We start from the raw sequence: 24883 nt of genomic DNA, 5'->3' as shown, positions 1-24883 counted from the left end.
GGCCGGGAGGGGGCCCAGCCACCTGAGGGGGAGGTCCCGGCGGAGCACGGCCTCCTCCGGGATAACGGAGCAGGCGGGGAACTGCTGTGGAGAAATTTAAATTAAATTATGGGCGGGTGGGGCGAGCCCTTGAGGAATTGGGCTTGGGCGCGGGTGCAGCTTCGGGCCCCGCCTCGCTCTTGCCTCACGGAGAGAACGGGAAACATGAGGGAGTTCACCTCCTGCTGCCTCTGTTCTAGTGCTGGGAAGCTGCATCAGCCTGGAAAAGCCTGTGTGCAACAGGCAGTGGGAGAACTCGCTTCACAAATTGGAGAATATTTAAAGAATATGAATTGAATAATCCCTGTTATGCTTGGGATCCATGTCACCGATGGGTGTTTTGTGTGACAAACCTGAGCAGTTCGCTGTGGAGCTGGAGGATGAAAAAGTCCTCCAACCCTTCATGCAGCTGGCAGCTCCAGCAGTAGGTAATGAAAGCTAATTGCTAATTATGCTCACAACGTAACTTGATGATGCTCAACTAGAAAACATCTTTACCAGCAGAGAAGTGAGAGACGAATTGGCCTCTGCATCACCCACAAACAGGTTTATTTATTTCCAGCATGGTTTTAGAACTGGGGAGCCAGCAAGAGTTAATTTTGCACTGGGTTTAGCCCAGTGAGCTCTGAGCCTGGCTTGGAAACCTCTTGAGGGAGTTGTTCCAGCTACCGAGGGTTGAAGAGAGATTGGGAGGGAGGAAGTGGTGCAACTTTGTGTTGTCATTTCCTAAGTCCTAAAAAATGTAAGCAGATTTATCCTGAAGGCCTTTTATGGAGTCAGCTTTAGACTGTCTGTAAGAGCTCAGATTCTTAGTAGAGAAAGTTATGAGGACACAGCCAGCTTCAGATGTGGGTAGTCTGAAGGAGAAGCTTTTTGCAGCACTTTTTATGGGCCAGTTACAAGGTGTGTGAATTTTAGGTGTGGCTGGGAGAGACCTGAGTGGGAGAGTGGAGAAGAAGCATGGAAATGGGATGAGAAAGATGATGCCAAATCCTCATTTCCCTTCCGCGAAGAGGCAGGAGAGGTGCTGGGGAGCTGCTGTGAGCTCACTGTCTGCTCCTTGCTGCCCTGGCAGTGGTGTAACTGCAGAAATAACAGCAAAGTGTAACATAGGAAACACGGCATGTTTCTGCTCATGGGAGCACAAGTGTGACCCAGACTTCCTGTGAAAAATGGGGATTTGTCCCCAATTGCAGTTCTGTCTGCTGTGTCCCCAAATGGGCTGGCCAAAATGCTGTTTCCAAGTCACGTGCAGAGGTGAGGAGCAGGAGCAGCCTGTGCTGCTCAGTGTCTCACTGTGCCTCCCTGGGGGCGTTTGCTGTGCAGATGGTGCTGATCCCAGCAGGGGTGTTCACCATGGGCACCCAGGAGCCCCAGATCCAGCAGGATGGAGAGGGCCCTGCCCGCAGAGTCCACCTTGGCAGCTTCTACATGGACCAGTACGAGGTCAGCAACCTGGAGTTTGAGAGCTTTGTCAACTCCACGGGCTACATCACCGAGGTGAGGCACCAGGGCTGCCCTCAGCCTGGGACAGTCCCAGCTGGAACCAGGCTTGTCTTGTTGAAGGATGTCACAACGCTTGTTTGGCATTTGCACACTCCAGTATTTCTGCTGGAGGTAGTGGGGAGAGGGAGTTGCCTTGCTGTCCTGGGCTGAAAGGGCAGTCAGGTGTTTGTTGCTGTGTTTAATAATTGTCACCTGAGCTCACATCTGTCCTGCAGCCTGGGTGAGGCCAGCAGGTCTCTACAGGGGAGTTTGGGGTGGTTTGCTTGGGGTTTTTTGGTATTTTGGGTCTTGGAGTATAGGAGTGTACCCCTTGTTAATGGAGTGGCCAAACTGTCCTTTGTCCCCTCAGAAAGGAAAGAAGCCCAGAAGTTTCTCTCCTGGATTAGGTGCAAAAGCCACCGCATAGGCCATGGGGACTTCACCTCAAACTTAAGATAGCTCATTGGACAAGAGCCAAAAAGTCCTTCCTGGGCAATTTACCAGAAAAAGAAGTGAACAAAGAAAGTAATGGCTTTTGGGAGGTGTTTTACCAGGAGCAAGAACCTCTAGCACTTAGCTCAGTTTCTCTGTTTGTTATTTTGCCTTTTATTAAGTCTTTTTGTTACCAACACCGCAACAGAAGCCATCCTGCTGATTTTTATGCCTCCAAGGGTAGCTGAGCTGTCTTGGGTGTGTTATAGACCTCCAAGAGCTTGTGAGACCTAGCTCAAAGAGGCTACTATAACACTGGAGCTCTTTGTACCAGGTTAGATTCTCCTTATTTCAGAGAAACCTGGAGGAGGGATTTAACAAACTGAGATGGCCAGGGGCTCTGCAGGCTGGCTCAGCACAGCTCCTGCTGCTGACAGAGAGCCCTGTGCCTCAGCAGGAGACAACAGCAGCTGCAGTGACAATTGTGTGCCTGTTCCTGGGAACAATGGACTAGGAATATGTTGAGGTTCCTGCCGGGAAGGAGCCCCTGTGCCTGCAGCTCAGATCCCTCCTGACAGGTGCCTGTTCCTACGCAGCTGTGACAAACCCTGACAGCCCTTTCAGGGGAATGAAGCCTGGGGAAGGAGCAGGTCTCCAAGGAGGCACTTTGCTGAATTCACTTGATGAACTGGTTCTCATTTGGAAGGCAGGATCCTCTGGTTGGATGAAGAGCTTCTTTTGTCTGCTATTTCTGTTTCTTAGCTCCATCATCATGAAAAAAAGGGAGGTTTAGCTATTTTGAGTTGGAGCAAAGCTTGCTTGTAGCAAACAGCTTCTGGGATGAGCACGTGTGTGGTGGGTTAAATGTGGAATCACAGAATATCCTCAGCTGGAAGAGACCCCAAGGATCACCAAGTCCAACCCCTGGCTCTGCACAGACACCCCAGCAATCCCACCCTGTGCCTGAGAGTTATCAAAATGTTCCTGGAGCCCTGGCAAGCAGAACTGCATCACATGAGGGCTGTTGCAGACCCCATGGCTCAGCTGGTGTCATTGAGGGCTCCACTTACACCTCCTCCCTTTTTTTTTCTCTTGGTATAATGTACTGTGATTGATGGAAATTACTTGTATTTTTTATTCTTTTGGATTGATATAGTGCTAGATATAATGACTGAGTTACTTTTAACTCTTTATTGTTGTAGCAGCACTTTTAAACATGGTGATGATGGAGCAGTAAGTGACAAGGTTCAAGTCTTTTATTGTGCTTCCCAAAGGAAAAAGAAGAGGAATGAAACATGCCCTTTCATATTAGACTGATGACTGTAGCATCTGAAAGCAGTTGGGACAATCAGAACTGCATTTTTAATTAATAAAAGTAAAAACATGTGCAGAAGCTCAGTGAGCTGCCATCTGCCCAGTGGCTGCTGAACAAAAACAACATCCCGAGAAAAAAATCCCTTATTTTCTGTTCCAAAACAGCTTCCTTGAAAGAGAACTCAAATTCACTATTAGAATTTGTTTGGTCAAAGGTTGGACTTGATGGCCTTGGAGGTTTTTTCCGCCTTAAGGATTCTCTGAATTTTCTTATCCTTGATTAAACAAAGCTGTAAGTGTTGAGTGTGGTTCCAAGAATAGCACTCGTTTGATGACATAATGGTTGAATCCTTTGTTCTTTCCACAGGCAGAGAAGTTTGGTGACTCTTTTGTGTTTGAGGGGATGCTGAGTGAGGCAGTGAAGGCTGACATCCACCAAGCAGTGAGTAGCACAGCAGGGGGAAGCTCCCTGAGCAATCCCTGGGCTCTGGTGGCAATCACAGCAGGGAAAACTGAGCTTTGTAATGTCCCCAAAGCCAGGTGCAAAAATGTGGATTATGGAGAGGTGTTTGACCAGGAATCATGGGCTGAAGTGGGGAGGATTTGCAATCTGTTCTGTCCTTTTTCTTTAAAAAACAATTAAAAGCATCAATTCCTGATGAGCAAAACTTGGTATCAACCCCTTGTCTCTCTTTGCCCCCTACCTGAGAAGTTCAGGCTGTTTGTAGGATTCCTTATGTTGTGAATGGCTGGAATTTATGATGTTTCCTCCTCTCTAGAGGATCCTGTGTTCATTTGCTGCTTTTGCAGCTCCCCTCATCCCCCTGGGCACTGCAGTGATCCTGGGAGGGGCAGTGCTGACTCCTCTGGAGCTGATCCAGGTTTCCTGTTGAGTGAAAGTGAATATTGGTTTAAAAAGAAACACATTTCTGTACTAAATCTTCCCTGCCCTCTCTTTCCTCTTTTTCTGTTGTGAATGTGTTGCTGAGCCTTCCTCAGCCTTCCTTTACCTCCTCCTTAGCAGGTCAGGTCCCCTTTGCAGCTCCTGGCAGATAAGCAGATTGTGTCGTGTCATCTCCTGGACGAGCTGATCTGCTCTGAGCACAGGTTTGGACAAAATCACCTCCTGAGCTCCCCTCCTGTCAGATTTCTCCTCAGCTCTGAAGGGACACAGTTTGATTTTTGTTTTCAGGGGGCAGCCTGAGAGGTGGGAGGGTTCAGGAAGCCCCGTGTGAGTGTGTGCTCTGAGGCACTGGCAGAGAACGTGGGATTTGGGTTCCTGTTGCCAGGGAAGGAAGATTACAAGTGCAGTTTGTAATCTTTTAATTCAGGACTAGCATTTGTGCACTGGGAGAGATAAGGCTAAATTGCAGTTCCCACCACCAGCATAACTGATGCTAAATCCATCCATGGATTTGTTCTGCCTTCATAAAAATAATAAAAAATACAAATGAAAAAATGAATGGCTAATCCCATCTTCCCAACAATCAGTATTGGAGAAATTCCTTTTCCTGTGTAGTTCTGTGTTGCAGAAATCCCTAAATCAGTTTCGGTGTTTTAAAACAAACAAACAAACCCCAAGAATGCTGCTGTAAGCTCAGCCTTGGCAATTTTGTAAACACAGAGTGTTGGGAGCCGCTTTCCTGAGTGTGTCAGCCAAATTTCCAAGTGTTGGCTGCAGTGCTCACAGGACAAGTGTTATACCAGAGGCCTGGGATGGACCCCAAAGTGGTTTTTTTTGGCTGCTGCTTTCTGAAGCTTCTCTGGAGCTGTTAAAAGTAAGCTTGCTGTTAAAAGTCACCTTCTTCAATCATAACTACCAGGTGAAAAGCAGAAATAAGATATAAATATTGGTGTGTTACTGGCACTGCAAATCCCTCCAGCCAACGAGTGGGAGAAAGGGCTGTGGTTTTCCTTTGCCTCAGTGGCTCAGGAGTGTTTTGACAAGGATTTCTCCAGGTGAAGCACAGGCATGTGAAATGTAAATGTGAATATAGGGGAAGAGCAACAGGAATGTAACTTTTTACAGCAATATTTCACATGCAGTGAAATAACTGTGGAAAGTTGAAAGTGGAAGTACCAAACTAAATAATTTGGAAATGATGAGCTGTGTGTGTCTCTTGGGGGTTTTGCTCTGTTTGGCCACTTTGTGTTCTCCAGTTCTTAAAGCAGATTTACCAGAGCCTCAAAGCCACTGGCTGAGGCAGAGCTGGGGCTGATGGAGGAGTGACCCAGCTGAGCTGCAGGGTGATTGTTGGAGCTCTGGGTGTGCCTTTCCTGGAGGTGAGGTGGGCTCCCTGATAGCCACTGACAGGAATGTGGGCTGGCCTCAGCTCTGGAAGGGAAGCAGTAAAAAGAGGTGGAGCAGCCAAGGATGGAATTGTTGCAGATTTCTGGGAACTCAGGTTTTAGTTTTGGCCTCCAAGTTTGTGGTGGTCACGTGGCAGAGGGAGGATTTGGTGCTGTGCCAGATGAGGGAGTTACTGATGGAACAGGGGAGGGCTCCTTCAAATGGGAAAGGATTTTATGGGGTGAGGGGGAAGGTCCTTTGAAGCTGAAATTATTTGTGTGGGCTTAAAAAATTGGGAGCTTCACATCTTAAATTCTTCACATACAGCCTGGAGAAGAGAAGGCTCTGGAGAGACCTTGGAGCCCATTCCAGGGCCTAAAGGGGCTCTAGAAGAGGTGGAAGAGGACTTTGGAAAGGGACAGAACACAGGGAGAGACCTTGGCTGCCAGGGGGCAGGGCTGGATGGGATATTGGGAATTGGGAATTGTTCCCTGGCAGGGTGGGCAGGCCTTGGCACAGGGTGCCCAGAGCAGCTGGGGCTGCCCCTGCATCCCTGGCAGTGCCCAAGGCCAGGCTGGACACTGGGGCTGGGAGCACCTGGGACAGTGGGAGGTGTCCCTGCCATGGCAGGGGTGGCACTGGGTGGGCTTTAGGGTCCCTGCCAACCCAAACCATTCCATAATTCCATTTTATTCTGAGGGATTTGAGAGCTCTTGCCAATCCCTGCAGGAGTTTCCTTGCTGTCCAGGTACCATGGATGACACAACAGGAGTGCAGCCTCAGTCTTTGCTCACTGGAGAGGAGTGGGGACATTGTTATTCTTGGCTCATGGAAGGCAGAAAAATTAATTTTTGCTTTGACACCAGATGAATTCTGCACTGAAGAGCCTGAGAGCATACAAATGTGTGCTGCCTTTGTCTGTGAGGGTATGGAATTTTGGGTCTGGAATGCAGTGGAATTGGCTCACTGGCAGCTCAAGCCAGCACTAAGTTCTGGCCAATCCAGAACTGTGGGATGCTGCTTTCATCCCTGTCTGTATGGAAATCTCTGCAGTGGCCTGGAGCTGTGCAATTTGCCTATTTTTTCACAATAACCCCAAAGTGAAACATTCTGCATTTCAGCTGAACATCCCAAGCTGCTGCTGAGAGGAGCCCTGGCTGCAGGTGGGCCACAGTGCCAGTGTGGGCAGGGTGAGCTGTTCTTGCAGCCCCCACTGCTTCAGCTACTCCCTGCAAGGAGCTGGAAGATGGAGCTGCTCCTCTGTGGGTTTTTGTGCTCTACTCCCACTGCTAAGAGGGATGTGCAGGAATTCTCCCTGGGAATTGCCAGGAACATCAGCCTGTGTTATCAGAGCTGCAGTTTAAAGCGGGGCATGGTTTGTGCCTCAGGATAAATCCGTGCACATCTCCTTTCCTTACAGCTCATGTGCACTTGGTTAGTGGAAAAAATGACCAGTTGGAGTGCAAATTTAGATGTTGGCTGGAAATTAGACTTCCAGAGGTGTCTGCCTTCACCAGGAATATCAGTTCCTCAAAAGAAGCTTCTTCAGATTCCAAAACTTGCACTTAATGAATCTGACTGGATTTGAGCATCACGTATTTGTGGGTATTTTTCTTGGAGGATTGACAGGGCTGTGAAGTTTTACACTGTCTGAACTGAAGTTCAATGACCTTTCCTTATGCAAAGAAAAGGTCCCTTCATAGAAGTGCTTGTTTCCAATCAAATCTGAAGTATTTTTTGTAGTTGATGACTTACAAAGTAAAATTAAGTATATTTTAAAGCTGCTGCCTTTCCTTGGTGTGCAGTTTCAAACTGCTGTAAAATACTGCATTTTAAGGCAGATAATATTCAATATTGAACATCCCCCTTGTTGCTTCCGTTCCTGGGCTCATGAGGGAGGCCATTAATATTAGAAATTAAGAGTGAGAACAGATTCTTCTGTAATTAGAGCTTTGAAGGAGCTGGGACTTGTAATTGATAGAATAAATAGCATGGGAATTGCAGGAGCTGGCAAAACAGGTATTCACAGAATCCTGGAAGGGACCTCTGGAGATGCTCTAGTCCAGCCCTGATGCAGGTGTGAGCTGCCTGCTGGACAAATCCTCTGCTCACTGTGAGTTTTGTTTGTGTGGGGCAGGATTTCCCAATCCTGGCTCAGTCCTTGTGCATAATTACAGCAGGTTCGTTCTCTGTGGGGACAGTGAAGTGGATCCTTTGCACAGTAATTATTTTTATTTCTTTAACTTCTCACCCTACTAAAAATGTTCTGTTTTCTGTCTGCCTCTTTCTTCACTAGTTCATTAATCAGTGCTCAAGGTTTAGGATCTGGCTTAGAGGAGGAAGAACTGTCAGAGATTTATGTGTATCTCCCTTACATGAATAAAACAAAATCTCATCCAAAAATTATGTTCTTTACTGAATAACAAATTTTTCTTCACATCCTACCAATGCTAACAAGATCCTTTTGCATATTAAAGATGTACAGAGCTCAGCACCATCTGATTGAAACAAGTGGTAACCTATTAAGTCAGCTTCTGAACTGGAGTGGTTTTTTAAGAACCCACCACTTAATAAATGATTCTTAAAGTGGTTTCCAGACTTGGGCTGTTTTTCACTCAAAATCTCTTTTCACACAGTTCATTCTGAAGTTCATACTCTGCAGTCACTTTTGGTTTTTTCCAGCTGTTTATCCTGACCTGGAGTAAGGCTTTTAAAATACTTTATTAAAATAGCATTAGAATGCTGTAGCACAAAAAAAGCTGGTGTTTGGTGCAGTATGACTGGACAGCAGCATGAATTTGTCATCATCTTGTGGGCCTGCCTTAAAGTTCAAATCCACAGCTTTGTTATTTCAGGGGACTTGCTACTCGGTGGAAATGTTGGAGCCTGAGCCAAGATGAGCTCCTCTGTTGAGTTTATTTTTGGTAATTTTTTGGATACATAAATCTGATTTGAATTTGAGATTTGCTCCTCAAGTGGGGGTTGTTTTTCTCTCGAACGTGGCCTGTGACAGGTTAGTGCAAGGATAATAAATGCTTTTATGGCCTTGGGCTGGGTGCCTTTGGGGTGGTTTTTAGGGGTATTCCCCTACTGCAGCAGCAGCCACAGGGTAATGCCAACAGTGAAACTCACTTGGTGATGTTCCCCACTCTAATTTTCTTTTCTACATAGATTTAGGAAGGAATTTTCTTCAAGCTAATTGTGAAGTAGTTTAAAAATCTTGACATTGTGAGGTAATGGAGCAATTAAAGTTAGGCTGTCCCAGCCCACTTGGAAAGGAAAATGGAATACTTAGGAGGAGAGTTTTCTGCAGGCTGTTAGTGGGAGCTCAGGCTCCAGCTCTGCAAATTGCTCTGTCCCTGTGCAAAGCTCGTGGGCTGGAATTAATTGTTTGAGCTCTTCCCAGTGTTAGCACACTGGGCTCTCTTTTCACAGTTCTCTGGGTCTGCAAGAAGCAGAACAGGGAGTTCTTAAGATTTAATCCTGGAGGGGAGAGCTGGATAATCCCTGTTTCCAGCTGGATCAGACCAAACCAAGCCTTTGTGCCTCTGCTTTGCTCTGGGAACGTTTCCCTGTGCACCAGGGTGTAAGGACTGCAGGGCAGGTGTGGGCAACCTGGCACAGGTGGCATGCTGCAAGAATTAACCACAAGGAAGGGGATTGTCCTCTGATTCAAGATCTGCTCAGCAGCATCTGCTGCTGTTTGGACAGCCGGAATCTGTTGCCAGTGCACAGAACATGTTTTGGAGGGAAGCAGAACGTGAAGTATTATGAAAGTAACTAAGCTTATTATTGGCAGGGGAGGACTTGGCTGTATTAACTGTGATGTTGTAATATCTCTGTCTAATTAGCTCTTCTGCTAATTAGATTTAGAGCAATTAAAAGCTTTAAAGACTTGTGAGAAGTTCTGGGAGAGAACTCTGGATTTCAGGTAGGAGATTTCTGGAAGGAGCAGCTCGGGGTGTGTTCACCAGAGCCAGGGGCTGCCTTGGATGAGTCTCCAGGTAATTCTTGCAGGCTCTCTGTGCTCTCCCTGTTATCCCTGTCCCAGCCCTGCGTGTGTGACTGCTCTGGGTGCTCTGCAGAGCCTGGCAGCCATTTGGTGCTCAGCTCAGCAGAGCCACAGCCGGGAGCTGTGCGCACGCAGTGCTTTCCTGTGCAGAGACATTTTTCTTGGGTTAAAATAAACCAGCCTGATTGAAAGCATCTGCTTTTTCTTTTGCATCACAAAAATGTTTTCCAAAATTAAAGTCGTCTAAAGTGTAAATCTTTGCAGTCTCCTGCAGAGATGTTTTTATTCAAAACCCAGCAGTTTAATTTACAAAAATATGTTGTGCTTAGAAACTGTCGAAATCTTTCTTGTGATCTTTCAGATTTTAGCTTTAGCAAGTGGTTCTGCTGCTCTTTTATTTTCCTTAAATAGCTGTAAAATGCTAATTTTGGATTTCTGTCCTATTTTCAGTGTAGTTTAAAGGTCAAACCTCAATATGGGCAAGGAATTGGTTAAATCAGACTAGTTTTATACTGTGACTGTTGTATCAGTTTAGTAGCTCCATCACTCTGAAGTTTTTGTGCTCAGAGAGTTGAGCAGAGTATCTGCAGGAAGGTCTCATTCTGGGATTTGAAACTTTAGTCCAAGATTGCTGATTATTGATTTCCAGAGAGCTTTTCCATACCCAGATGTGCTGTAGGCAAAATCTGTGTGTGCTGGGAGGGGAGGAGGGAAAGGCTGGCAGAGCACAGCCTGATGAGGCTCTAAACCCAGGATAACGTGTGTTTGGTCACTTGCTACTGAAATATCCACGTGAATGATTTGATTGTAGCTTGGACCAGAGTTTTCTTGACAATCTCTGTGTGACACACATAATCTCTTGTCCCACACACATGTAATGACACGTTCTGTTGAAGGATGCAGCTTCCCCCAGAAGCTGCTGTTAAAATTGTTTGACCAGACTGATTCTGGGTCTCCTCAATACCAGCTTGCAGTGACTTTTTGGACTTTGCTCTGAAGGTTTGGAGAGTTAAGGGGTAACACTCTTGGCACCTTTCCTCCCTCTGTGAATAACACTTGACAAAGTCAGTCTAGGACTAACCAGCCTCTGGCTTGTTTACCTCCTAAAGCATTCCAGGCTTATTTTCTCTGATTTTTGTTCTTTATAGATGTTATCTCTATAATAGGAGTATTTTGGAAGCTGCTGCAATAAACCCACTGTTGATGGGTGGCACAAATGTTCCTTTCTTTGCCTCAGTGAGGGCCCCATTATTAAAATAAGTATTTGTAAGTGAATATGAATCAGAACAGTTAAGCATTGCTTTGAAGTAAGCCTTATAGAAGAAATCCCTAAAGAATGTCTTCCAGGAAAAGCTCCTTGGCATTGAAGCACCAAATTTGGGACTTCTGGTTTGAGAGAACTACTCAATGTCTGCATTGCTACAGATGATTTTGGCTTTGTGATGTTTCCCAGCAAACCAGCTGGGGAAAAAAAAAAAGAAAAAGGCTTCATGCTTCACTTCCCTTCTGTCTCCACCTTCTGGAAGCTGAGAGCAAATAATTTAAAATCAGCTGAGTTGGGTTAATGACCTGGAAAGCAAATGTGTTGCAAGATGAGTGTTTGACCCCCAGCTAAAGGGCATCATCAGGGGTTGTTTCAGTGATGTCAAAACACTGAGTCCAGGGAGTAAATAATTAGGGTAAAAATGCTCTTTAGGCCAAAATTGTAACTTTTTTTTCCCCTCTGCAGATTGTGTCAGACTGAAGTCAGGCAGGAGCTGAAATTCACACAGGCACAGGCTGGTTTGGGTTGGAAGGGGTCTGGTGGTTTTCAGCAAATCCCTTAGGTGCGAATTGAAGTGTCCTTCCCTGCTGCTCTTGTCCATTTTCAGGTGGCAGCTGCTCCCTGGTGGTTGCCTGTGAAAGGAGCCAGCTGGAGGCACCCTGAGGGCCCTGACTCCAGCATCTCCAGCAGGTGAGCCACGAGCACCCATTCCATCACAAAACACAGGGAGTGTCCCTGGCTCCCACAGGAATGGGGCTGCAGGAAAAGCCTTTATTCAGTCACCTGCTGGCTGCTGCTTCTGGGACTGTTTCCCACCTTCTGATGAGCTGCATGCAGCATTCCATGGCCATGGTCAGTGATGGAGAGCACCAAGGTCTGTCAGGACTGTGCTGATTGAGCCTCAGTGTTTGCTGTTCATGTCTGGGTGCCAGCAGGGAACACAGAGGATCTTCCAGGGTCACAAACTCCAGACCTGGGTTTGGAGAGGAGGAATCAATCCTCCCTGTGTGCACACTCCAGAAGTCTGGGCACTGTGCACTCTTCCATGTGGGATTTGGAAGCCTCTTTCTCTGGCAACAAAAGGCTGAGGGGTTTTGTGCTTTTTCCACTGTATTCTGACTCTGTGAGAAAGCACTTGTGACTGTGTAGAACCTCTGAATGCTTTGGAGAACTCTGCTTTTTCTTACAGTTAGTGCCACCCTTTGCCTGCACAAACCCTGAAGCTTGCTGATCCTTGTATTCATACAATTGCTTTCCATTCTGAAGTGGGATGAATTTTAGGCCTAGAAAATCAAATTACTGTCTTCATTTGGGACCTCTAACATTGCAACTGCTCCTCTCACTAGGCTGGTGTCAATGAAGTTGGCACTTCATCAGCTAGTGAAAGTTTCTAACAGCATTTTGAAATCAAATCAGACTCTCTAGCCTAGATCTAGTAGGTTTTTGAGTCCTCTAAGGACAGGACTTTGTTAGTGCACCATCATCTGATGGCTGAAACGCTCAGTAACGAGTTGTCTGCTCTCCAAGGGCAAGGAAAGAATTATCTGAGGCAAAAATAGAGATAATAGCTGGAGGCATTGTTAGGGGGAGCCAGGAATTGAGGTCAGAGGCAGCAGACAGGAGCTGGAAGCCTGCCATGAAATTCTGGGCTGGTGCAGACCTGGCCTGGCACAGCTGCTGGGAACCTGGAAATGGCCCCAGGGGTTAACAGGGATACACTGGATTCTTAAATGGGGCAGGAAGAGAAGTTCATAGGAAGTTCCTCTCTCTCCTGGACCCTCAGCTCTGGGAGCATCTTGGATTACTGGAGGCTTGGATGGGTAGGATCCTTCTGCAAGAATGGCTGGGCAATTTTTTTCTGTCTTTTTCTGGAAAAAGGGACAAGGATTTTAATGTCAGTCCTGGATCCAAATCCCATTAAAGATGGGAGCTCTTGTGTAAACTGTGACTGCTTAAAGCACCCAAGGAAAGTCACTTCCCAGCTAAATTTCTGCAGTTCAGTATCCTGGACAGGGTGCTGCAAAAGCTGATAGAGTTGATGAGACTTTTCCTCATGTCACCTCTCCCTCAAAGCCCCCCAGCTGACAGCAAGGGCAGGGCCCAGAGCAGGAGAGGAGCCACAGGGGAGGGAAGAACAGTCACCATTAAATTGCCATGTGCATTTTCCTGTTGAGCATCCTGCCTGCAGGCTGAGATGGCCCTGGCCAGGCTGGTTGGATGCAAGATGCCCTGTGCCAGGCTGGTTTGGCAGTGGTGGTGCTGCAGGTTTCCAGTGCTTTCCTGTGGCTCTGCAAACCCAGGCTCCCCCAGAGGGCAGGGCATGGACAGTTCTGGGTGCTGCACTTGAGAAACCACAAACCAGAAATAACTGCAGAGCTGGAGGTGGCAGCAGCACGAGACTAACAGAAGTTAATTGTTTTCTCCTCCTGTTTCCCTCTGATGGCTGCATTTCCCTCCCAGCATTTTGCTGCTTTTCCTTAAGTAACTTTGCTGTAAAGTCACCTGATGCACTGTGACTGGTCAGTCCTGTGTGCCCCTGTCTGGCTGTCACAATGTGCTGTGCAGCCCTGAGTCTGCCTGGTGTCCTGAGGAGCCTGTCCTGCTCATTTTGTTCCCAGAATGGACCATCCAGTCCTTCATGTTTCCTGGAATGATGCCCTGGCCTTCTGCAGGTGGGCAGGGAAGCGGCTGCCGACGGAGGCTGAGTGGGAGTACAGCTGTCGAGGGGGGCTGGAGAACAGGTACCTGTGCAGGGCAGGGGCTGCAGCTGGGCTGGGAACACAGGGAGGGCTTCTGAGGGCCTTGTTACCCCAGAGCTGCTCTGCAGCCAGGCTGGGGGTGCTCATCTGGAGAGGAGAAGGCTCCAGGGAGAGCTCAGAGCCTTTCCAGGGCCTGAAGGGGCTCCAGGAGAACTGGAGAGGGACTGGGGACAAGGCCTGGAGGGATAGGGCACAGGGAATGGCTTTAAACTTAAGGGAGGGGAGGTTTAGATGGAGTATTAGGAAAAAGGTATTTATTGCAAGGGTGGGCAGGCCCTGGCAGAGAGCAGCCACAGCTGCCCCTGGATCCCTGGCAGTGCCCAAGGCCAGGTTGGATGGGGCTTTGGGGCACCCGGGGCAGTGGGGGGGGGGCCCCCGCCCGGTGGTGGCACTGGATGGGATTTAAGGTCTCCCAACCCAAACCAGTCTGGGATTCTATAAACTGATTTTTAATTAACAGTGTTTGACAGCTGCTCTGTTTGTCTTTCCTCAGGCTTTTCCCGTGGGGCAACAAGCTGCAGCCCAAAGGGCAGCACTATGCCAATATCTGGCAGGGAGAATTCCCCACCAATAACACAGCAGAGGATGGGTACAAGGGGACTGCACCTGTAAGTGTGTCTCAAAGACAATCCAGCATGTGGAAATGATCTTAATCTTCCTAAAATTAAGGTCTGTCTTCAGGAGGATGAGCCATGGCTGTTTTCCATCCCTGTGCTCTTTCATTTTAGATTTTAAGTTGCATTAAATTTCACTGCAGGCTTGAACATTATCAAGGGACTCTTTTACAAGCTAATTGAAAAGTAAAGATTACTTTCATTTTAACTTCTAGTTCCTCTCAAACTGACCTCTTTTCCCCTCTCCCAGTCAGTTTGTAGTCAGAAGCTGAAATACTTTCTGCCTGCACTTCTGGCCTTGCAGTTTTGTGAACTCAAAAATCACACAATAACTTAAAAGACATTAAACTTCTCTTTTGGGGAAAGGTTGGGCCTGTCTAGTATAACAACCAGAGTGGAATTTTAAAGGCAATCAAGAATGTGAATGAATTATTTAATGATAGTTAAGTAAACGCAACAGTTTCATCACAAGAGGAGTCTGCCCAGGCAGGAGCTGGCAGCCACCCTGGCTTTTCCTTGGTGGGAGGGGAGTCTGGGAGCTGTGAGTGGGGTCAAGTCCCTGATGCCAGGTGTGTCTGCTGCTCAAACAGTGCCTCTCTGGAGAGGCTGAGTCTCCAAAGCCAGCGAGGGGATGCTGTGTCACACTGGAGCAGGGTGCTGAGGACACAGAGGTGACCACAGCCTTGTGGAAGTGCTCCAGGTCTGCACTGCTGATCTGCTGTCTGCTTTTGGGGCTCCTCCAAGTGCACCTTGAGCAGACTGGTGTGAGGATTCCAGCCCTGTTTGGAGTGTCACAGAGCTGTGTTCCCTTCCTGTGCAGGTCTCTGCCTTTCCCCCCAATGGGTACGGCCTCTACAACATGGTGGGCAACGCCTGGGAGTGGACATCGGACTGGTGGGCTGTGCACCACTCCCCCCAGGACTTCCACAACCCTGTGAGTGTTTGCTTGGCACATCAGGGTCTCCTTGCTGTGGGAAAGCTTCTGTTCTGTGCTCCTGGGGTGGGGGATTGGGAGCATCACAGCACAGCTCATCCACGCTGCAATTGCAGTGCTCTGGTGCAGTTTTGGTGTTGTTTGGTTAGTTGTTCACACCTGGTTAGAATACTCATTGAATACTTCCCAACTGGCCTCATATTACAGAAATCAAGAATTTGTGGAATGACTTCTTTAAAAAAAGGAAGGGTTTTAGGTCATTCATATTGCTACAAGCTCTGCTTATTTTCCCCCTCCCAGGCAGAGAACAAACCATTGTGAATTATCTTTCTGGCTTCTGGTAGCTTGTTTTAAACTGAACATGTGATAAAACTGAGTTTTAGGAGAAGTCGCCAGGCTCTGAGAGGTGAATCTTTGTTTTTCTTTGTGGCAGGCAGATGGAGGTTCCTGCAGGGTGAGATGTGTGGGATCACTGGTGCTCTGTCTCAGCAGATTCCAGTTCCAGTGTTAGATCTGCTCCTCTCCCAGTTATCCAGGATGAGTGAATCCCATGATTTATGAATATGACAAGTAAGGCCATGTAGAGTTTGTCACTCAAAACCCCACCAAATACAGTGGTTTTTATTTGCTAACAACTTAAAAAGCACTTTCAGGTTTATTTTTATTCCCAGTAATTACTTGTGAAGGCAAGGCAATCAATTATGGAACCCCCCAAACAATCTGTGTGCAGAATTCCATCCATTCCTTGTAACCAATCCTCAGCATAGCCCAGATCTCTCCAGTGCTAGAAAGCTGCTTTGAAGATTTAGGGTGTTAAACTTAATATGTTAAAAAACTTTGCCTGAGCTCTGACCCTCTGAAAGAATTCAGAGTCTTCTCAGCCCAGAGAACACATCCTGTATTTAGGTTACACTGCCCTGTGCTCTGCAGAGACTGAAGAGCTGGGCTCTGATAGATCTGGTGCTAATCAGTTCTAATGTCTCAGAAGATAACTGCAGCCTGGCTATTTTGGGACACCTTTGCACATGAGGAGATGCAGTTTCCTTACCCATTTAACCAGAAAAACCCTTTGGAATTCACTTTGAAGTGCTCTGCCTCAGACACTGGATTCTGACAATCAGTTTGCATATGAAAAACCCCTAAAAGCCTCATTGTTAACACCTGATTTTTAAATACTTCCTGAAGTGTCTGGGTTTAAAACTTCAGCAAACTCTTGAACAGAGCAAAAGTCACAGGATAGTTGTTCCCCACCTTAATCCAGCAGGGAAGTGCTGCTGCCTTGGAATCATCAACACCAAAGTGTCTCAAATAAATAATTAGAATGAAGGTGCCTCCCTGCAGTCACAGAACCCCAGAATGGTTTGGGTTGGAAGGGACCTCAAAGCCCACCCAGGGCCACCCCTGCCATGGCAGGGACACCTCCCACTGTCCCAGGTGCTCCAGCCCCAGTGTCCAGCCTGGCCTTGGGCACTGCCAGGGATCCAGGGGCAGCCCCAGCTGCTCTGGGCACCTGTGCCAGGCCCTGCTCACCCTGCCAGGGAAGGATTTCCTCCCTAAAAATGTAACTGATCCTTTAGCAGAGAGAGCAAATTGTGTGTGTGAGGTCCAATCAAAGCAGAGTCCTTTTAGGGGTTATTTTGTGGTGACTTCTGGCCCTGATTTTTTGTATGAGCTGCAGTTCTCTGTTTGAAAACTGATTTCTCTCCAAACAGAGTAACCATGTGGCTGTGCACTGGAAATCACCATGCACCATCAGAAAGTATTTGTTCGATGTAATCAAAGAAGTACTACTTTATTTTCATAAACAAAAAAAAACCAAACTTCTGGGTTTTTTTTAGTAACTTTTAAAAGAACAATCCTACTTTTATGAGCTTTGGTAATGGAATGCACAAGCACTTATGTAATCAGACTGGAATATGGCTTTTGCAGTATTCTAGTACAGAATAACCTTGTTAATTTACAGTAAACTCTGGGGTTTAAATCTGGGATCAAAGTCTGGACAGCTCTGGCCTTTGCACCCATGTCCTTCCCCTTCAGTACCAGCTGGTGCACTTCTCCAGGCCAGGCCATAAAACAATGGTGCTTGATAGAACAGAGATTTGCTCGTTTTAATCAAATGTGACCTTAATTGCTGGGCTGTGATTAGCTTTTATGAGGGGAAGCACAGCCAAGGCAGTTTCCTTCATCTATCAGTGAGATGTGTGCACAAGCAAATATTAACTGCAAATGCTGCTGCTGATGTCTGTTGGTTTTCTGACATCTTTGCCAGTTGTCTTCTGATAAACTCTTTACCTTCAGTGATTTTAAATAAGAGAATGATGTTTTATAATGGAACAGATTTATGGAGGACACTACAGCAGATTTCTGCAGGTGAGGTATTTCAGGGCTGTAATCCTCCTTCAGAGGCTGTAGGGGTCAATTTAAGTTGTTTTTTTTGTTACTAGATAACCTTTGATGCTCAGTTTTGTCCTGGTGAAGATCTTTGTAGTTAATGAAAAGATGCAATTCTGAGCCTTTGGTTCACACACTGCTCAGTACAGGTCAGCCCTTTGTAATTGCTGACACGTGACAGATTTAGAGCTTTCTAACCCAAACCAGAAATGTTGCTCTTCATTTATACAAGTGTCTTTGGAGCCAGTTGCGCAGATTGCTGCTCAGCCCTGCAGCATTTAGGGGAAATCCTGCTCCACAGCCCCATTGTTCTGCTTTGTCTTGTTCCCACAGAACTTTTTTTAGGTCAGTTTTCTCCTGGCTTCCCTTGAAATGAGATTAGCAGGCTGGGTGATGACTGTGCTGGTTGGAGGCTTATCTCAGAGCAGGGACTGTGCATGCACCTGCAGGTGTGTGGGGACAGTTTCCAGAGGCCTCAGTGGGAGCAGGGCTGGGCTGTGGAGCAGCACCCAGGCTGGGAAGGAGCGGATGCTGCCTCAGGGTGTGCCTTTCCTTGAGTATTTGTGTGCCATTAAATGCCAAATTCTTTTTCACACGTATAAATTTTGGCAGCAAACATGAAGCTGCTGTGATTTGTGTGGTGAACTTTCACACAAAGCTGTCAACATCAACTCTCAAGGTTTTCTGACAGTCCCTGGGATTTATGTTCAGTTACAAATGCTCTTCTGGGGTAGATTCTTCTAGAACATCACCCCTGGTAATGCAGACCTGGGTGGGAGACAAGTGTACCAGACTGGTCACAGGGTGGTCACTGAGGAAAGCTGGAGCTCACTTCCTTCCTGGTAAAACCCTCTTCAGGAACCCCCCTGTTCCCAGGCATTATCAGTGGGCAGCACCTGGAATGTTAAATATTTGCAGCACTGGGGAGGGAGCACAGTTACTGTCACCTGCAAATCCTGTAGGGCAGAATTATTTCAAGCTGTGTGCTTCAGACACCACTGAGATCTGTGTCTGGAATATTTCTGATTGTTCCTTCTCCATCCCCTTACTGCCTGCAATGATCAGTTATTCCCTGAGTACTGACCAGTGTCCTCCCTCCCCAGCAAGGGCCGTCCTCGGGCACGGACAGAGTGAAGAAGGGTGGATCCTACATGTGCCATAAGGTAACTTATGTGCTCTTCTCCTGTTCCTCTTCCCTCTGAAAGCACTTGACCATGATCCTCTGACAGTTTCCTGGCAGCCTGGATGCTTGTCAAGGGGTTTCATGGCATTTATGAAGAGCCACACCTGATGTTCCTAAGGATCTCTTTTTGCTTAGCTTGGAGTTAAAACAAGTAAGTTTTTTAAATCAGTATGGGTTTTAAATGCAGAACTTAAAACTGATGTAGGCTTCTAATGGTATTTTCATGATAGAGCTTGAGTGATGCTTGTCAGAGTAGAAAGTATGGATGTGACTTTGTTTTTTAAGTTCTAGAACATAAAAAACTGGCTTTTGATCCAGAAAGGATATGGAGCTCTGAGTAACCTGGTCTAGGGAAAGGTGTTCCTGCCCAGGGCAGGGGGTTGGGACTGGATAAGCTTTAAGGGCCCTTCAATCCCAAATCCTTTTACAATTCCATGGTTCAATGATATCAGGTGTTTGCAGAGCTGGCTGGGAGATGAAGTGTTTGTTGGTGGCATACCTGAAAATCCTTCAGAACTGTCAGGATGTCACCACAGACTGATGGCTGTTCATGACACAAAATAGTGTTTTAAACTCTGCTCATGCAGTGCTTCAAAGCCCTCATTGTACATCTCCTGTTTCATTAAAGCTGTCCTGTTCTTCCCTTGCAAAGCCTGTGGCTGGCAAATCACTCTCATAATTAGATTACATTTTCTACAGTGAGATCCCATTTTCTACACTGATTTCCTTCTTAGGTGAAATCAATGTCAGATGTTAATTAGCAGTTTTGATTAAATTAACACTGGAATAGGCTCTTCAGTGATGAATAACATGACCCATTTTGAAGGTTTGTGAAGATTCTAGTCTGCCCTAGTCTTTTTTTGTAGGTGATAAAACTAGGCTGTGTATCAAGACAAAACCACTGACTGCTGTTAGTACAAGGGCTCTTTATTAGGTGCCTGACATCAGCTCAGACTGATCTTTGTGTGCTGCTGCTCTTCTCTCCCTCAGAGCTGACAGAGCCTGAAGCTGCACTTTTTTACATCCCATCCCAAAAGTCTGGCACCTCATTCAGAGAAACGTTCAGTACCTGTCCATTCCAGTGGGGCATTAGCACATGGATACATAGCTCAGCCTCTGAGGGGAAGCTGAATTGGCTTTTTCCCAGAGCAGGAGAGATTCTTGGCTGACACTTTATCAGACACTTTGCCATTCATTCCAGCTTTTGTGTCAGCTGGTGGCTGTGTAGGATTCCCTCATTTCTAACGCAGCGATTTCCATCCGTAGCACTTCATCGATCTGTCCCACAGCGATGGCAACGTTTTGCTGTATTAATCTAACTAATTAATCTGTTAATCTAACAAGCTGGTGCCTGAGGAGCCCCAGCTGTGCTAAGAAGTTCCTTTTCTGTGTTGCTGTGCAGTCCTACTGCTACAGGTACCGCTGTGCAGCCCGGAGCCAGAACACCCCCGACAGCTCCGCGTCCAACCTGGGCTTCCGCTGCGCCGCCAGCACCACCCCGGGGCCACGCTGAGCCACCCCCAGGGCATGGCAGGGCACAGGAGGGGCTGCATCCCACCCGGGGACAACAAACTGAGCAGAGTCCCTTGCTGATGGCACACCATGGAAAAACCTTGCTTGAAGCTCCTGCTGAGGGAAGAAAAACCAGCACGACTCGAGAGCGCTTGGAGAACCTTCGTGTTCATGAGCAACCTGGCCCTGGGTGTTTTGGATTCAACTGGAACAAAACTGAGCAGAAACATGCCAATCATGTTTTCAAATTCTACTTAATCCCAGAATTAGGCTGGAAAAAACCTCCATAATTATTGAGTCCAGCCCTTGACTGATCACCACCTTGTCAATCACAAAAGCTCCTCCTTAGACAGGATCTTTATTAATTAGTTTTATTTATGTAGAACTTCTACACTCAAATGCAATAAGAAAAGACTTTATAAACTTCTAGACAGCTTTAAAAGAAATTCTAGGCAATTAGGAAATTCTAGGCTGCTTTGAGAGACAATGAAGGAGTCAAGAATGAGGGCTGGGAGATGACAGCTCTCCCCACAGGCAGCTTGCCCTTTGTTACATTCCATTTGCAGTGAAAATCATGTCCAGAAATGGGCTTCTCTTGGGGAGATATTTGCTGCTCTTTAGGAAGTGCCTTCTGCAGCTGAGGGAAATGATCCTCAGCGTGATGATGATTAGAAATCTTGTACATATTTGAATAAAATATCAAGCATTTGTTTATGCCAAAGACTTTTATTGATGGAAAACCACAATTTCCTTTGAATTTCTTGGACGCAGTGTAGGCGACTTGGAAAATGCAATAGTGGCCTCATTAGAAACTGAAGCTAATGAATGATTCCACTTGAATAAGAGTCATGGAAGTGATGGCAGATGGAACTGTGAGCCCTAAGACCTAATAGGGTAAATTTCTAAACTGTTTTGTTGAAAATAAAATTCCTCACTGGGAAGGAGAGGAATTTTGGCAAGTGAGAAGGGAAATGGGAGCAATTGAAAGCAACCTCGTTTTGGGATCTGAATGTGACTGTGGATTAACAAAAGCCTTGGTACTGATGCTGGTCCTTGCCAGTGTTGTCTCTGCTATAGAAAATTGGGTTTGAGTTTAATGCAAATCCATCACCTGGCAGCTCCTTCTGCAGTGATTTCATGTTGAAAAGATGACACAGGAGAATGCCTGGGCAGCCCTTCACCGAACACCAGCCTCCAGTGGGGTCCAGGTAAGCCCAGCAAGCAGAAAAATCTATGCCAGGACACAGCATGATGTGACACAATATTGAGATATTGGTAATCACTTTTGCACTCAGAGAAGAAAGGAGGAGGGAGGATGAAGGGAAGCTCAGAGCCTTCTGAGCTGTTTGGGTTCATTGTGGATGAGCACTGAGCTGTGAGGGGCAGACTGGAGCTCTGAAGCTGAAAGGAGTCTGAAGGAGAAAGTGAACAGAAATTCAGCAGATTTCTGAACAGAGTCTATTTCTTTCCTAGTTTCTTGACAGGGAATTTTTGTAGTAAGATTTTGGTGCACTCCCCCAGGCAGCTGCATTGCCAAGGCATGGTATAGAGCTGTATGGAAAACAGCCATTAACAACTGTCAGGATGGTTTAGAACTCAATTTACAATTATTTTGTTTTTGCAAGGCCCTCAGTGTGGCTGTTTTGAGCAGTCCAGCACTGTTCCTGTTCTGGGAAGTTTGCTCCAAGCAGATAACTGGGATCAGGTCACTCCCAGGAGCTGCAGCCCTGGCGTGGGCTGAGGGCTCAGATTGCAGGGACAGAGAGCTCAGCTGTGCTCCTGCTGTGGGGCTGTGATCAAGGACCAGATACTGCTCAAGGTGGTTGGGTTTTTTTTAATCTGCACTTCCTTAACTACTCAAAATCATGCCAAGTGCATACTCATAACAGGAAGGTAACAAACTGTGCTGTCATCCTGAAAACGAGGAGTGCAGATGCTGTAACACTCATCTTGAAACTGCTCAGGCGGGAAAGAGGAAGTGCAGTGGCTCATCTGCTCCCAGCCCTGTGGTCTCAAGGTGGCTGGCATGATGCCTTCTCTGGAGAAAACCAGATAAAACTCTCTTCTGCACAAGAGACCTTGCAGTCCAGGCTGTGCCCTGGAATCCTGTGCATTCCAAGGTGTGGGATCCAGGGAGCTTCCCTCCTATAACAGCAGAACCCTTATTGAGGCAAGGACTGAAGTTAATGTCCACTCAGCCTGTAAACTACTTCTGCCAGCAGCTGAAATCCTTTGGAAGGTTCTGCACTGACAGAAATGGTGCTTAATGATTAACCCTAGGAGAAATGACGTGGTAATGTTTATTTTAACATAAACCCACAGCTGTGTCTAAACCCCAGCAGCAGCAGGAAGGCACTTAACTGGGAGAGGTTAACACTGCATCTTATCAAGGAAGCAAACATAAACACCAAGTAGGATTTTGTTTAGTAAATAGCAAAATGTCCTTTACCCCTGGTTAGTATCAGGTTAATCAGAGTGGTTTGAGTTGGAAGGGACCTTAAAGCTCATCTTATTCCAACCCCACTCGCCAGAGCAGGGGACCTTCAATTGGTTCAGAGCTGCATCCTTGAATTATTCTGATCATATTTCAATAGGGAAGTAAATCTCCCAATGAATACTGAAATATTGATAATCATTACTGCTCTTGGAGAGCAGACAGGACTACAGAGAGCTCCCAGTTTTTAGCTGTTGGCCTGGATTCCTTGTGAAAGAGCACACTGAGTTGGGAGTGACAGCTCAGTCCTTCAGTGGCACCAATCCTTCAGGTCCAAATCAAAGTTGTCTGCAATTTAAAAATGAAGTTACTGATCACCTGCAGAACATCTGATCCCCATGAGATGCACTCCCTTGTGTGTTTTATGTCAAAGGGTATGGAAACAGGTAAATATCCAACTGTCCAAAGCAAATAACTGAGGGTTTGTGCTGCTGATGGCACAGTGTGACATGAATAAAAAACGGCATTGCAGTTTATCCATCTTAAATATCAAAACCAGGCTATGTGAAGCTGTCTTAACTTGATCTTTGCAGAAAGGAAGTGAAGGGACCTGCAGGTACAGAATGTGCCCCTGTGGCAGTGCATCCCTGGGGGAAAGAGGTGCTCAGAAAAGCCCTGCACAGCTGTTGGAGCCAGACAGGGATGATGCAAAGATGGAATGACCTTCTCCCTGTGCTGGGAAAGGCCAGGCCTTACTTAATGCTGCCTGGCCCTGGAGTAGTGAAAACATGGATCAGTTAGCAGCTGAAAGAACCCTCGTGCATCTGTCAGCTGTTCAGCCCAAAACACAAATCTGTTGCTGTTCAGATGCACTTCTGTATTTCTCCTTTCAGTCAGCTGTCAGCACCATCCTGCTTCCTGCTGCAGGGGCTGCATTTGCTTCCTGAGCAGGAACTGAGTGCTGGGGAGTAACAGATTGCAGAGATCTGACGGGAGCAGCCTTCAGGCTGAGGTGATTAGAAAAGATGGGATGTGGTGCTCCTCAGAGGCTGCTGTCCTGCACCACTTCAGTGAAGCTAAATGGGAGTGAAACAGCCAGTCAGTCACAGCTGCTTTGGGCATGCAGCTGGAGAAGGGACACACCAAGTACTACAGCTACTCTTTCCTTTTACATCAGTAATTAGTAGTTACTATGCTTTATGGAACAAAAATAATAATAATACAGCAAGTAATTTAAAAGCAATAATTTAATGGATTTTAAGAACCTAATGCCCTTGCAAGAGTCATGGTGTTATTTTCTTGTGCCACTGTCAGTGACTTTTCTTGCTGTTATCATGTCCTGTCCATGTACAAGTGCCAAAGGTACAAATTCTTCCTGAAAGGCACAAAGTGAGAGAGCTGCTTTAACATACAGCAAGCTGTCAGAGAAAAACCAGACAAAAACACCAGGCCTGGCTTAGTCACTGATTTTGAAACATCTCAAAGCTCCAAAAATCCCTTGTACTACCCACCTTGAAAAGGTTTTTCCATAAAATTAGTTCTTGAAACCACATCTCTTTGCTGTTTCTGAAACCCCATGTGCTTCCTTGTTGGAACACAATGAGTTTTATTTAAGTGCTAGAGAAAACAGTATTTTTAGGTGTGTTGAAGGCTGAAAGGCTATGGAGAACTCGCTGGTGTGGAAAAGAGAGAGCTGTCCCAAGGTAAGAAGGAAGCACATGTGCGCGAACCACAGTAGCAAGGTTTCCTCAGGCTGTTCTCTTCCTCCAGAGCTTTGTGTTCTCTGCTGGCTCCTGGGAAATTCCGGAATCTTCCAGAGTAATCATATGTGAGTTCCTCTCCAGCAGCAATATCAGCGGCTGCAAAAAGCGCCAGTTTGGGCACCATGGAGTCAACTCTGACGGGCACCATGAAGAGGTTGGGCTCACAGGAGTGGTTCAGGAACCTGCCCACGTTCCCGATGCGCGTGGGATCCACGAAGGTCTCCATGACCCGCCCGTCGTGCAGGTGCTCCCTCACTGCTATGATGTAGTTTGGCTCCTGTGGGCTCTGGGCCTGGATTCTCCTCTGAGCCTCGGCAAAGCCCAGCACCTCCCCAGCATACTCACACACGAAGCTGCCCGCGGGGATGGGCTGCAGGGCGCGCACGCCCCAGCCCTTGCGCTGTGTACGGAACACCTGCAGCCGCAGCCGCAGCCCCCGCCGCACCCGGCCGGTCTG

General features: G+C 46.9%; 2 protein-coding genes across 2 annotated transcripts in view; one reads left to right on the top strand and one right to left on the bottom strand.

The window, feature by feature from the left end:
* The first annotated feature begins 1365 nt into the window (after positions 1-1365).
* Positions 1366-20950, top strand: SUMF1 (sulfatase modifying factor 1). The gene is made up of 8 exons (XM_031061621.1): positions 1366-1539; positions 3638-3712; positions 11444-11526; positions 13455-13577; positions 14089-14203; positions 15030-15143; positions 18638-18697; positions 20120-20950. Exons 1-8 carry the CDS (start codon positions 1366-1368, stop codon positions 20228-20230), a joined length of 855 nt encoding a protein of 284 aa, XP_030917481.1. The 3' UTR covers positions 20231-20950.
* Positions 20951-23829: 2879 nt separating this feature from the next.
* LOC102034588 (histone-lysine N-methyltransferase SETMAR) overlaps positions 23830-24883 on the bottom strand; it is a 3243-nt gene continuing 2189 nt past the window's right edge. Inside the window, exons 3-4 of the mRNA XM_031061623.1 lie at positions 24175-24880; positions 23830-24038 (exon numbers count right to left, since the gene is read on the bottom strand). Of these exons, the coding sequence (XP_030917483.1) occupies positions 24323-24880 (558 nt within the window). The 3' untranslated portion in view covers positions 23830-24038; positions 24175-24322. The remainder of the gene's footprint in view (positions 24039-24174; positions 24881-24883) is intronic.

This window comes from Geospiza fortis, unplaced genomic scaffold (assembly GCF_000277835.1).
Source record: "Geospiza fortis unplaced genomic scaffold, GeoFor_1.0 scaffold128, whole genome shotgun sequence".
Classification (NCBI taxonomy): Eukaryota; Metazoa; Chordata; class Aves; order Passeriformes; family Thraupidae; genus Geospiza; species Geospiza fortis.
This window is presented reverse-complemented; position numbering and strand designations above follow the sequence as displayed.

Excerpts from the sequence above, each read along its gene's own strand:
- SUMF1 (XM_031061621.1), top strand. The coding sequence starts at position 1,366 with ATGGTGCTGATCCCAGCAGGGGTGTTCACCATGGGCACCCAGGAGCCC. Across the intron at positions 1,540-3,637 it reads CCACGGGCTACATCACCGAG|GCAGAGAAGTTTGGTGACTC; the intron begins GTGAGGCACCAG and ends TTCTTTCCACAG. Across the intron at positions 14,204-15,029 it reads GGTACAAGGGGACTGCACCT|GTCTCTGCCTTTCCCCCCAA; the intron begins GTAAGTGTGTCT and ends CTTCCTGTGCAG.